Source organism: Trichosporon asahii, assembly GCF_000293215.1.
Source record: "Trichosporon asahii var. asahii CBS 2479 unplaced genomic scaffold scaffold00071, whole genome shotgun sequence".
NCBI classification, from domain to species: domain Eukaryota; kingdom Fungi; phylum Basidiomycota; class Tremellomycetes; order Trichosporonales; family Trichosporonaceae; genus Trichosporon; species Trichosporon asahii.
This window is the reverse complement of record NW_014040854.1, coordinates 117,362-131,356: the sequence shown is the minus strand read 5'-3', so window position 1 is coordinate 131,356 and position 13,995 is coordinate 117,362. Positions and strand designations below refer to the sequence as shown.

Sequence of the window (13,995 nt, the reverse complement as noted above, 5' to 3'; positions counted from 1 at the left end):
CCACGGGTGGGGATCCGCGTACAAGGGTGACTGCCAGTGCATACCTTACATCGGGGTTGAGCATGCAATCTTGATTGATGCGTTCATGCGTTCACGCCACCCCCCCTCTCGCGGCCTCTCGCAGGATGTAGAAGCGCAGGACTATAGGACTTACGACGGGCAGGGCGCCGCCACCAGGACGAGGATCGAGGAGGCGACTCGACGCCGGACCTGGCCAGGACAGGACAAGTGCTAGGTGAGTTCAAAGTTGGGTGCCTGGCCAGAGACGCCAGGACGTTAGGTCGCCAGGACTGGGACCTGAACCTGAGCCTGGGTTGTTCAGGGTCTAGCTAGGTGCAGGGGCGCAAGGCAGGGTCACTCGCGTCCTGCGTGCGTCCTGGGATTCCTTGGGCTCTGTGCCGGGTGACCCTGGACGAGCTCCCCGCTATCCCCAGGTTCAACCCTGCCGGCCGATCGCTCTGCCTCGAGGTCACCTCATCCGAGACAGGCTCTGCTCTGGTGCCGTGGGGACTGGCCCGCGGGGGTTGCGCCTCTGCGATCCCCGGCTGACGGCTGACCTGACCTGACCTGACGCTTGACCCGACCTTGATCAACTGCAGGTAAGACTGAGTACTGGGTGCGCAGAGTGCAGTCTCCTCGCCTGGCACTCGCGCGCGCGCACCAATCCCTCTCGTCTCCTGCCCGACTTGTTCTCGGCACGGCACGCAAACGCTGCACTATCTCTGGCACTCTGCTCGGTGGGTGCGCGCTTCCGGCTCTGGTCCTGTTCCTCCTCACCACCGTACCAACGATCGTTCCCAGTTGGATTGGATCCGGCGCACGCTTTCCTTCGTCCACCTCTCTCTCTCTCTCTTGGCCCACTCGAGCATTTATCTATCGTCCTACATAACATCCCCCTTCTTCCCCTTCCGTATCCATCTCCCCGTCGTTGCTTCCAACGTAGCTTGCCTCACCTCAGACACTCCCCCTACTTCTTCATACTCCTCTTGTCACATCCAGCGGTTCCGTCTGCCTGTGACTACCACCCCCATACACCATTCCCCGACACACTTAAGAGCTCGTCAACAACGCTTCACCCCCCCCCTACCCTACCCTATCCTCTTCTTCTCCCCTCCCCCTCTTTCTTCTTCTTTCCCTTTCACCGACTTCTTCTGCCAGCAACGATTCGGTGATTTCGACTTCCTTGTGAAACCCTTTCTCTCTTCCAAGCACTACCTTTTCTTCTTCCTTCCTATCGAACCCAGCGACTGAATCTTTCACCATGCAGACCAACAAGCCCGCCATCACCCTCGACACCGCTCTCGCGAACTCGACCCTCACCAACTCTCCCCTCACCACTCAGAGCGCCAACACCACCCCCAACACTTCGTACACCCCTATCATGCCCGGCGAGTCGTCAACACGTCGCCAGCGCATTGCCATGGCGTGCCAGTACTGCCGTCACCGGTGAGTTCTACCCTACATTCCTTCCGCACAGAGCACGTTGTGGCTGACCTGATACAGCAAGATCAAGTGCTGTGGATCTACCCCGTGTGCCAACTGCACCCGCGCCCGTCGCTCATGCGACTACCAGCCCGTCCCCGAGGAGGTCAACCGTGCCACTCGCGAGAAGAAGGCCGCTGCGAAGGCCGCCAAGTCTGCTTTCGTCTCTCAGCGCGCTGCCCCTTACTTCGTCGGCGAGTCGCCCATGTACGGAATGTCATATCTCGGACACGGCCCCATTCGTGGAACTCACGTTCCTGCGCGTCGCTCCTACTCGACCCCCATCAACATCAACATGGCCACTATGTCACCGTACTCGCCGGTTCCCCACTCGGCTCCCCCCATGAGCTCCCCTGCCCAGTTTGAGCAGGGATGGTTCAACGCACCCCCGGTTCCGGTCATCAACGTTTCGCCCATGGTGCCCATTGTTCCTGCCGTCGAGGCCCCCATGTCGGTTCCTATTCCCTCTGTGCCGACACTCCCCCCCTCTGTTCCTGACCACTCTGTCGAGGACAACTCTGCCTACGCTACGTATGCCACGGCCCCGGTATCTCCCACCGAGAGCTCCGCGAGCACCTCGTACGCCATGCCCGTTACCCCTACTCCCAACATCCTCACCTACACCCCCCAGCCTTTCCCCTTCTCGCCCTCGCCGTTGGCTCAGTCTGCCTTCGCCTCCTCGCCGACGCTGTGCCCCGGCCTTCCGGTGCCCCAGCAGAAGCAGCAGCCGCAAGCCCCGCAGCAGCCCCTGGTCGGCCTGGGTATCGGCCTTCCTGGTCCCGGTGACGAGGGAGTCTACGTCTCCAACGTCCAGGGTAACGAGTACATGAACGGCAATGTTTGGGTCCAGCCCGACGCCTCGCCCTACCTTCAGTAAAGAAGTTCGCCGTCTTGCAGGTCAACCCGCGTTCAACCTTTTCACCGATAGAGCAACATTTACACACACAACCAGTCCTCGCTAGAAGACTAAGAGACAATGATTCGATTCTTGCTTTTAAACCGACACTGAACGATTTTCATCGACAAAAGACGGACTGGTACCGTCGAACCTTTCTAACAACAATAAGCGCCAAAGTCGCGACACATCTGAATGGACGCTTCCTTTTATTTCTTTCCTTCTCTTCAAGTAATCTCCTTGGAGCGCGGCTCCCTTCGTCTATCTACTGTGTAAGATATAGTTTATACTTGCTTGGTCTACTCGACTTGAGTTCGAGTCACCTGGGTTTTGCTAGGACAATATTCATATACTTTTACCATACACTACTACTATCTACAACCGTGTTGTGTTCCCGATGCAACCTCAACGCACCATCTGCGTATACAATCACTCTGGGCGCCCCTTTGACAGTAACAGCGAGGTCGTGGGCATTCATCTCGTCATCCAGTTTCGAACTTGGCTACATCCAGACCTTCCGGATTGGGATGGGGGTGCCGAAGAAACAGCTGACCTAAGGGGTGCCGGCTGAAGCTGCCCACTTGCATTCACACTGGTCGTTCCTCCCGCATACCTCGCTGAGAATCTGGTGCGTGAGGTGTAGCTATTCGCGCGTGCTCCGCTGTCGCGCCGCCGTCGCGCACTTCGAAACATGGGTGCATGCTTATCGGAGTCACGGGGTTTCTGTGTCTAGGCTAGTCTCTGCTCCACAAGGACCACAAGGACCTCACCAGGACCACCAGGCAACGCGGTGTGAGAGAGTGGTCAGGGCCAATGGACCCCGGACAGGCAAGGCGCGCATGGCGCGCATGGCAGAGGCCCGGCAGGACAAGTCTTGGACGTGCGCGGTGAAGTAACGTAAGAAGACAGGGCGCCTGTCAATGTTTTGTCTAAACGTTCAATCTAAGGTTCAAAGCACCCTTTTGTATCGTAAACTGTCAGCTCTACGTCAGCTGTGCACGCTCTGATGCTGCCCCCGCCCCTTCGGCCTGCCTCAGCTTCGGACCCTCGGCTCCTCGACCCTTCGGCCGTCTTCGGGGGCTTTTTGCTTCCCGTTTAGCCTCGATGCCACCGTTCGTCTTTCAAGAAATGAGACATGTGCAACATGGTGCTGCCCGGTAAGGTGGGTGCCCACTATTCCACTGATGCACAATGATCGGTTTGGTCATTGCGACAAGTTCGGTTGGACGGCTGCTAGGTGCTCCACTGATGTTCCGTCGCTCCATTCATTGCATTGACGATCGCAACTGGAGCGGTCTAGCGTCCCAAATGTCTCACACAGTCTCACACGGCACACACCGGCAAGGCGCGGACGCCATGAGGCAAAGAGCAAACAAGACGACGAGAGACACGGCCTGATCAAGACCGCCAGTTCCCACCGAAAGCTCGTCGCGTTCCTGGGATCGCAAGGCCCCCGGTCAGTTCCGCCCATGGAAATCGGGTCCTGAACTTGACATTGGACCCGGAGCACTGAACTCCCAGCCATGCAGGTCATGCCCTTGGTGTCGCATAGGGACAAGAAGCGCAGCTTTCACCTCCGAGCACCGCGCACTAACGCACCACTCTGCCGAAGGTCAGGCAGATCGGAGTGTTACGAACTACTGCAGGGCAAGACTCCCTAGGGCTACGAGCATGCGCGACTTGAAGTATCCTGGAGTTGGACCTAGTGCGAACCGGGAACCCTTCAGTCCGTGGGCGAGGACACCACCGCTAATGTACGGGTTTTGGCTTTGAGTGTGCCTAAGAAGCCGGAAGGAGCGTCAGAAGGCATTCAAGAACAGGCTCCAGAGCTAAGTTTACAATTCATGCTCTGCCATGCGATACAATTTAACACGACTAGGGCAACGCCTGCAACACCAACAACGCATGTGCGTACTACCCACCGCACCGTTTCTCGCCGTTTCCTCGTTCCTCCCTCTCCTTCTACTGGGAATTCCTTTCCGTCGTCCTTTCCGACTGGTTCTGCGACTTCCTTGACTTCCGTCGACTTCGCCTGACAAACCTTGACTCACTAGTGCACCGCCAGAGCCGGCGAGCCCGTCGTCAAACAGATCTCGTAGAACACGGCACGGCACCCGGACCATTCCTTCCCTAGGTCACCTGAGCCCCGTGACATCCGTTCTCCCTGGTCTCCTCATCGTTCACAAAGTCCGCTCACACTCGTGTTACGTCTTTCGCACCGAGGACGTTCGAGGGACTCAGGATGCCAAGCCGGCCTAAATGATGCTTTACGTGTTTCGGATTCTTGTCCTAGAATCAGACGGCGAGAGTGTTGCGTTATTGAAATTAAATACTCTCAAGCGATCTCAGCCAAAAGTCCAGTCTGAGCCGGATCGGTCTGGCTCGCCCATCCTATTCAGTCGCTGTCGGCGTGTGGGAGCTGCTGCTCGTTATGTCCGTGCGGCTTTCGGTCACGACAGCCGTTCTCAATGGAGCCGTTTGGCATGCTGACGGCGCCCTCGCCGTCAGTCCCGTCCCGTCACGAGAGTGGGAGCGTGGCTTCAAATCGGTCGGTACCTTTCTGCAAGTGCCTCACACCGGTACAGCGAAGAAAGAGGCTCGAACCGAGCCGTGCCGTACGAACTCGTGCCGTATCACACCACGGCCGGACCGTGGCATGATCTGCAAGGTCGGAAGGTGTGGGGTACGGAGGACCGGAACACCGACCATCCGGATCCCACCAGTGGCCTCGGGTCACATTGATCCACCGAGTTGCTGGGGAACACCGGCCGGCGCTGGGTATGCTGAGCAAGCAATCCGTACACTGGGATGCGAACCGGACGGACCTGAACGGCCCCGGGCCTGAGCGGTGTGTGCCATTCCATTCTCGTCATCGCCAAGGTGAATAACAAAGTTGCAGGCTGGGATCCAGCTCTGCCGTGATTGCAACGGCATCCTTGCCACAGTGTGGGTACTGTTAGGCAAGGTCAGGTATGTCTGCCTGACTTGCCGCCGAGGAACCCAAAGCACCCCAAAACGGATTTTCAGCCTCACACCACTCAGTTCTGCTGCAATTCAGCGCACGCGCTAGCGCGGATACGGCGATCTCCCTGTTGCCACACCTGAGGAGCAGCGTGACAGGCCGCATCCTGGAACCCTTCCAACCCTTTTCCAGCGGCCGGTCATGCGATGACGCTACCTGAAACGTACGTGATGAGCCACCCATTGAACGCTCTATACCGGAAGTCAGGTGCACAGGTATCAGTGGCTGCTTGCTCGGTGTTGTCGAGCACTAGTGCTGCCCACCTGGCTAGCTCGCCGCAGTGGCGTACCGGGGCTAAAGATTTGGACGTCCGGATGCGATTCAGGCCATAGTCCGTCATCGGCCATCGTCGTGACGAGGCAGGCCTTAATCGTCATGGACAATAGACTGTGAGACACGCTAGGTCACTTGAAGCGAGCAACGGGGCGACTCAGTCGATCGCGAGCCCACCGGCTGAGGCATCGACAGTCAGCTGAGGACCGACTGGGCACGAAGGGGCACGAAATTGCGTCGAGCAGGAACGAGAAAGCGTAAAGCCAGGAGCCAGTGCAGAGAGCTCTGCGCACCGTACGCATCGCGAATGGTCAGCCTTGGCGTGTCGACATGCAGAGGTCTGATCCCATCGCTTTGCTACCGACTAGGATTAGCCTCAGGCGATGGATTGTAGTCGCCATCCATTCCTCACTCGCATCCGCGCTTGAACCCATCGGTCCCATCACACCGAACACGTCAGATGAGATCAGACTGCCTCAGCAGGCCACTGTCGACGACGAGGAGCTCCAGGTTGAATTCAGGACATTTGTCGGTCGCAGCAACGACCAACACACTTCTCTCTCACACACCGAGTGCATGCCGTACGCCTGCAGCAAGCAAGCGTATGACGAAGAGGCGTAACACAGTGGGACCAGCATAGTTCACTCTGTTGCAGCGGACGTGTCGATTCGGCAATTTCGTTTATTTACCACCGACGATAACAATTACCAGATGCAGGCAACGCGACCCGCCGTCGCTTCTCGTCTAAGTCAGTCCATGCTGTAAGTGCTCTCGTACAGGCGTCCCAACTCTAATGAACTCCTGCCGACCGTGGTTATCACCCACTGAAACGTGCAAATCCCACATAGCGCGCTGCCGTTAGCGGCGGGCCAGTTCGAGACAGAGGCCGTAATTGAATCTCAGCGTCAGTCTGCACCCTGTATGCTACATAAGCTTGTCACCCCGAGTGAGTGAAGTAAGGCTTGCTCATGGCTCTATTTCCGCAAGGGATGCTTATGCAAGTGTGTGCAGCACATGTTCGGGTTCGTCCGTGATGTCGGTTCCGGGGCATGTCACGTCGTATCGGGGGAGGCCGTCTTGGCGCCGCCGTTTGATGTTGTTGAACAAGAAGCACGCAGCTACGCATTCCAATTCTGCGCTTGTGACCAGGTACAATCAGAGTCAACTGTGAGCATGGCGATTCAGAAACGCTATCTTGCACTGGTACGCTGTCCAGTTTGGGTTGGGTTTGAGGCGCAGGAACCGTTCAGCTCAAACGTGGTCGTAGTATTGGCAGTTGGGTTAGTTATCGTGGGTCCTGTATTGAATTCACTGCAGTTACGGGGCTCACGACGTCTGCAAGCGCTTGCAATCCAGCAACCCCGGTGCGTTCTCACGCCGCTGACGTTCATGCCGCCATCGGGCTCTGCGCGTCGGCGTACGAAGCCTCGGGCCAAGGGATTGCACGCGTACGTGCGCTTCCATTCACGCTAATTCCGGGTCGATCCGGATTGGAATCCTGGGACCTGCAATGCGTATGGGAAACAGCAGCACTGGTCCGGAGGTTCTGACAGCGAGGTGGGCATCCCACTGGCCACTGGCTACTGCGCACCGGCCGGGCGGTGAGAGAAAGCTTTATGATTTCGCTGGGACCGGTCGGTGCTTCAAGCTCTCAGAACTCTTAGAGTCTGTTTCGTCCTACTCGCGCTTGTTCGCGCGGCGGTCCATAGTTGCACAGATCGTTGGGGCGGCGGTTCTCGCGTCTGCGTCGACCTCGACTGCGAGGCCGAGGGACAGCGAGGGACCGTCAGGACCGAGCTCCGGTGCAATAACGTGTTGCTTCCCAAACGAGTTCCACAGGCGGGCCTGACTGAACCTTGTACCGACTCGGACCTCGTGCACGACATGTCGACCCGCACCGGGCCACTTACGGGTGCCACGGGTGCCCCAGGGCCTGGCGGACCTAGATGGGACCTAGGAGTGACCTGATGTCCAGCTAGGACCTGGTGGGGACCTTGGAGGTGGCCCTTGGTACCGAAACTAGAACCTTATGCCATCCCAAGCACCGCCACGAGCACCACGAGGCTCACTGGATTATGTATGCCCTGCTTCTGTGAGCCTGGCACGGGGTGCCGTCGCGTTCTCAAGCACTTCGATCTCGCGAGTTCGGCTCGCTAGAACGCGCTCCCAGCTGGTCGCGCGCTCGCGTCGCCCCCACTGGGCCACCACACACGCGTACACCCACCCCGGGAAGGAGGCCCACTCGGCCCACTGGCCCACTCCTGGAACTGCTCACGCACGCCGGATCTCTATCTGCAACTGTAACTGAGCGTAACTGACAGTGTCTGGAGGCGGTGAACGGCTGTGCGCCGGCAGCGTACCTGCAGAAGCCTGAAGCGAGAGAACGCGGTAGGGACAACGGGCAGGTGGGGAAGATGGAAAGGGTCACGTTAGGTCGTGTCAGATCGTGTCATGCGCCGATGGCGCCGACGGCAAGCGCGTGATGGGCGTCGAGTACCACGTCTGAGTCAACCAGGAGGCGGGACAAGAGCTTCAGCAAGGCCACAGTGGTAGCAGGCCATGCCGGTTGTGGTTAAACCTTGTTTCGCCAATGACGTCTTTGCCACCGCTGCTCGTTGCTGCAACGGCATGACTTCACCGCACCGAGTTAGCTCAGATCTCCGTACACGGCTATGCCTGCCCAGCCTCACGACCAGCCTCTGGTGCAAGCTGTTCTCTGTTCGTGGTGTCGTGGCGACTCGTGATCGCAGTGCCACGCTCGCTAGCCCTGGTTGTGAGGGTATCAGTGGTGTCCTTTCGCTCCATCGTCTCTCGTCAAGTCTACGCGAACTCCAGTTGCGCAGTAACCAGCCCAAAACTGGTTAGATTAGGAGCTCCCTGCACAGCGTTCCGCAACCTGTGTTGTTCTAGGAGATATTTCTCCAACAAAGTTCTATGCCAAGTGGGTAGTGGAGTCAAGAGTTCAAGACCCTACGTCAGTGAGAATGATCAGCGGTGAGTATTTGTGCGTCAAACCATGACGTGTCAGCGCGACAGACTGACGGTTATGGTGCCGCCACAAGGACGAGCTACCAGACGATCGCGCCAGCACGTCTAAGATGTCGCGTGGTCGTGGACGCGTTTTCCTGGCACGCGCGTAAGCCATACATGCCGTTTATCATTCGGTTCATTGTCGTATCCATATGCTACCTTTACTACTACTCACATAAAAAGAAGAGAAAAATCTATAACCCGGCTATCTCTGGCAAGGCAGCGTCGACACTGCCTCGCTCGTCTATTCGCATGCCTCGACATGAACACGATTACAGCTGAAACGATGTTAGCGACTGAGCTCACATGTGACTTGGCCGTAGGTTCGTGGCTATAGTCTGGAACGACTGATAAGATTGGTCGTCCGTCAGACCAACTGGCACCACGTAGCAAACTCGAACCGTGAGGTACGACAAGCTGGGATACAATGAGACTTACGAGGCTGTCCATGCGACTGAAAATCTCGAGCACGGTGGCGACGACCTCGAAGCAAAGGTCTTCCGGCTCATCTCCGCCCGAGCCGGCACCCCGGGCGTCGCTCGCCATCTCCTTGCGCACTTCCCGGACGAGCTCCTGGACACTTTCGCGACCGATGCCACTACCGCCGTCGCGGCGTTTTGATCCTCCCCCAATGTTGACGGGACCGGATGAGTTCGATGTCCCGATGCCGAAGGGCCAGGTCGAGAACTCGGCGAGGATCTCGTCGCATCGCATGAAAGCCGCCTCGCGCGAGTCGTAGGAAAGACGCTGAAGCGCATTCTCGAGTACACTTGAGGCGTAGGCTAACGTTAGTTCGGAGGTGTGATCCTGAATGCTCACCAGCACAAACGAGACACACGGCGCGCATGTACCGGTACTGGATTCCCTCCTTGTGAAGAGCTTGGGGAGGAACAGCAGCAGTGCGAGCCGTCAGAAGCGTGAGGCACCTCCGGAGAACGTCGTCCTTGGCGTTCATGTCGGCAATAGGATGGGTCGCCATATCGAAGAGCAGGAAGTTTCGCTTCTCTGTCCGAAGCACACCCTTATCGACGAGACCCTTCGCCAATCGCTCACGAACTTGCTTGAGCTGGTATCCAATCTTCATCACGTTCCATGTCTCACCTGGATCTGTCAGCTCGGGCATCGACGAAGCACACCTACCGCTCATCAGGTCCACCCAAGCCCCGGCACCATACTTCTCGCTGCTCTTAATCATCTTCAGAGCCTCGTCAAGGATGGTCTCTCCAGTTTGGCGATCGTCAATAACCTCGATCAGGCGGTCTGCGAGTGCCAGCCGACGACGCGACGGGTCTCGAACCACAGCGATCCTTCTCCGTAACGCCAACTCGATAAGGATACAGCCACGAAGGGCATACGAGATATTGTCGTTCCAGAACGAGAGGTATCCCTTGCAAGGGTCAGCAAGCTAATGAGTAAGAGGGGCAGACGTACAGCCTTGTCCTTCAGGCCCAGCAGGAGGACCTCCTCCATCAGAGTCAGGCGGGGCACCTTCTTCGTCTCGTTGTCATCGCTGAAGTCTCGAGGGTCGTATGCGACTCTCGGCCGACCCTCGACCGCCGAACCGCCACCGAACGAACTGCTGCGCTGAGCGCTGGATGAAGGGGCGGGAGAGACGCCTGCTGACGATCCGCCAGCGTTGTTAGACGACGAGGCCCCTGCACCGCGTCGGCGCGTGAGGCCTTCAGACATGGTGGCCGATGGAAGGAAGGTGCAGAATGCGGAAGCTGGAGAAGGTTACTGGGACGGAATCGACGTCGAGGAGGGTCCAGTCGCCGAGGTTTTCGACCCGGCGGATCAGTCGCGTTGAATTGCGCGTGGCCGACGTGCGTTGATATGTGCGAGCAAGGCTGTCAGAACGAATGGTCCACCTCGATCCTCCAAGACGCCGACACGACACGACGCAACACCCAAGCACGGCCCCTAGCGACCTGTGACGGCATACTGGTGCGTCACGTGGTAATCTCCGCAAACGCCGCCGGAGTGGCTCCCCGCGTTTCGATCGTTGTTATTGTGATGTCAACTCATTATCTCGGTCAACTTTCGCTACGAGCCATGTCGAATCTGTGAGTGTCCGTGCTGAGAGCATTGCTGACAGTCCCAGCTACGCGACTGAGGTGCGTAAGCACAACCTGCACGCCAGACGGCTGCTCCCGATTCACAGCTGACATGCAGCCGGTGCCCAATGGCAAGGTCATCGTCGATACCACTGCGGGCGAGATCGAGGTGAGTAACGCCTGACACGAGCCCCCAGCGCCGTCGACGCTGCAGCCTAACTGGGATGAAGGTCCTGTAACTATAAGAGCTAACAGCAGATCGAGCTATGGGGCAAGGAGTGCCCACTCGCCGTCCGCAACTTCCTCCAGTTGACGATGGAAGGTCCGTTCCCTAACCACGCCTCTGCGCCTCGCTGACCTCTCAGGCTACTATGACAATGTCATCTTCCACCGCATAGTCAAAAATTTTATCATTCAAACTGGTGATGGTCAGTACCCGGAACGTTTGGATTATAAAGCTCACGACATCAGCCACGGGAACGGGTATGGGCGGGCAGAGTATCTACGACGAGCCTTTCAAGGATGAAGTTCACAGCCGCCTGAGGTTTAATCGTCGAGGACTAGTAGGAATGGCCAATCCTGGCAAGCGAAATGCGAACAACTCGCAGTGGTTCATCACTCTCGATCGCGCGGACGAGCTGAACGGAAAGCACACGCTCTTCGGGCGCGTTCAAGGACCGACCTACTACAGTGAGCATTTGCGAGACAATGCACCGGCTCACTTCAGATGTGCTCAACATCGGAAACCTTGATGTCGACGAGGACGAGAAGCCCAAAGTGTAGGTTCTCGTGTGAAAGACGCCGTACTGACTTCTCCAGCCCTCCCAAAATCAAGGGAATACGAATCATCGAGAACCCGTTCGATGACATTGTGCCCCGCATAACCGCGGCTGAGCGGCGCGAGCAGATGCAGGCTCGCCTCGAGGCGAAAAAGGAGGCCGAGCGGAGGGAGAAACGCGCCAAGGCCAAGAAGAACACAAAGTTGCTGTCCTTCGGCGAGGCTGAAGAGGAGGATGAGGGGACAGTGATCGTCAAGAAGAAGGACATGGGCCGAAAGGATCGTGCGTTAGAACAGGCGGTTCCCAGCTGACTTCGAAGTTGTTGCGACAAGCACTGTGGACGATGACAAGCCTCGCGAGAAGCGGAAGAAGATCGAGGACAGCAGTGGGCACAAGGAGGAACGACCAGAGAAGCGGAAGGCCGTTGACCTGAAAGCTATCCGAGAAGAGCACGAGAAGCAAAAGGCTGGCGAGGGTTCGTCCCGCAAGGCTGACCTTGAACGAATGCAAGAGGACCTCCGTGCGCTGAAGAAGCGGATAGGAGAGGACTCTGAATCTGACTCGGACGACGACGACAAGTACAGGAGACGCAGGAAGGGCGCTGTGTATCTGGAGGAGGAGATGGCTAAATACAAGAGGGGGCGAGGGCGTGCTGCGACGCGGCACAGTGCGAAGGGCCGTCGCGGGGACGACGAGGATCTTCTCCGCGATCTTGGCAAGTTTAGCCAAAAGGTCCTGGCCATGGGAGATGACGATGGAGCCGGCAAGGAGCGAGATGACGACGGGCTAGAGGTCGACGACGTCGGTTGGATGCGGCATGCCCTCAAGTTTGAGGAAGAGAAGTCTGACGAGACGCGGCGCGCTGAGGAGGAGTACACTGTAAGTTGCACAACCACATTTGGGCTGACAGTCAGGTCATCGATCCTCGAGCTAAAGCACGCGAGATCGCGAAGAAGGAGGAGGACGCTAAACACAGAGCGAGGCATCGCGACTAGTTCAAACCTATGCGTACTAAGCGCCCACTGCATGGTAGCTGCACCGCGATGCAATGCTACATACGACACTACCAAAGCGATTAGCCTCAGAACCGTGTCGCTTCGTCATGCGCCAGCGACGGTGAGACAGATCTATGGCGCAAGCCTGCTCTGGACCGCACGATGGCAAGCACAATTCGCTCTAGCATATAGGCTTTGATGCCACAAGCCCTGAGATTAGTTGATTGGCAAGTGTATAGCTGTACAGGAAGGGTAGTTTCTCCTGGCCCCATTCTCTTTGCTATGTTTTGACAGTAGTGATATACTGAGTGGCTTACGGTCATAGTTGGAGGCTGAACTTGTGCGGGGGCGGCCGGCGGCGGTGCAGAGATCCTACTAGCTGCGAAAGCATTTCCTTCTCCCAGGACGTATGACTGCTTCATTCCACTTAGTGTGAAAAAGGACGAAGGGTCTATGACGTACCACGGAAGATTAGAGCTGATAACGATACTATCGCCGTTGCATCCGAGGAATAACCACGTGTAGAGGACCCTGAACCATTGGCCTGGTTACGGAATCAGGTTGGCGGCGTTCCTGCCGGTGCCATTCGTCTTATGCGAGCTACTACTACTGACAGCAACCTGATCTTCTCCTCTCCGCATTGTCACCATTGCTTCCCCTTCGGTTCAGCACTAGTCAATTCACTTTCCCCGACCGCCGAGCACCAGCAGTTCTCTTTTCAAGTAACGACATCTGAACGTTTTGCCGCTCTGCGCCACGGCCATTGTTTGCGCCCAGAGCCGTGGGGCGACGACAATGGCGTATGTGTCGACGCTTCATCTCACTGCGCCGCCCATCGGAAATCTAGACTGCGATGTCCCGCAGCATCCACGAACAAGGATCCTGATCTTGTCTAGTCTGTGATCCCCGCAGCCTAGTCATCGCCGAGACGGTCGCGCTGTAGGGGTGACTGGCGGCGGTGCAGCGCATGATGGGCAGAAGCTAGCCGCTCTGACCCACCTCGGTGTCCACTGGCTTCATAGTGCAGCGAGACGGTGCCAAGACGTCATCGCAACGAGCTCGGCATCGGCGGACACGGACATCGACGGCCGGATCGCTTACAGACGGTTATATCTTCACTGAACAGATACTAACAATGAGATATGACGATGATAGCGGCTAATGGTGTACTCGTTCCGAATTCACGCTGCACCGCGCTCGAGACGATGGTGAAACCAGCACAACACAGATTGTCATGTGGCTTATCTAGTTCTGACTGGATCGGCTCGGTTCAGACCCTGGGGTCGCAGTGCCTCAGGTCATCACTCGCGTGAAGAGGTAAGCAAGCTGTGTCGGCATCCATGCGCCGAGTCTTCTTAACAGCCGCGTCTCTGGCGATGGCGATTTGCCGGTAACAGGCTGTCGCGTGCCATGCGCCGTGTCCAGGCAGACCTACTGGCCGATCGGCACTGACGTTGACAATGCC

At 57.5% G+C, this 13,995-nt stretch overlaps 3 protein-coding genes across 3 annotated transcripts; 2 read left to right on the top strand and 1 right to left on the bottom strand.

Moving 5' to 3' along the window:
- Positions 1-1,261: 1,261 nt before the first annotated feature.
- Positions 1,262-2,359, top strand: A1Q1_04914 (uncharacterized protein; the record flags this gene model as incomplete). The annotated part of the gene is made up of 2 exons (XM_014321721.1): positions 1,262-1,446; positions 1,504-2,359. The coding sequence occupies 2 exons, from the start codon at positions 1,262-1,264 to the stop codon at positions 2,357-2,359; spliced, it is 1,041 nt and encodes a 346-aa protein (XP_014177196.1).
- A 6,710-nt stretch (positions 2,360-9,069) lies between these two features.
- A1Q1_04913 (protein-vacuolar targeting-related protein) lies at positions 9,070-10,391 on the bottom strand (the record flags this gene model as incomplete). Its single annotated transcript, XM_014321720.1, has 4 exons — positions 9,070-9,078; positions 9,141-9,471; positions 9,554-10,089; positions 10,134-10,391. The coding sequence occupies 4 exons, from the start codon at positions 10,389-10,391 to the stop codon at positions 9,070-9,072; spliced, it is 1,134 nt and encodes a 377-aa protein (XP_014177195.1).
- A 1,073-nt stretch (positions 10,392-11,464) lies between these two features.
- Positions 11,465-12,530, top strand: A1Q1_04912 (uncharacterized protein; the record flags this gene model as incomplete). The annotated part of the gene is made up of 4 exons (XM_014321719.1): positions 11,465-11,535; positions 11,576-11,821; positions 11,868-12,414; positions 12,480-12,530. 4 exons carry the CDS (start codon positions 11,465-11,467, stop codon positions 12,528-12,530), a joined length of 915 nt encoding a protein of 304 aa, XP_014177194.1.
- Positions 12,531-13,995: the final 1,465 nt, after the last annotated feature.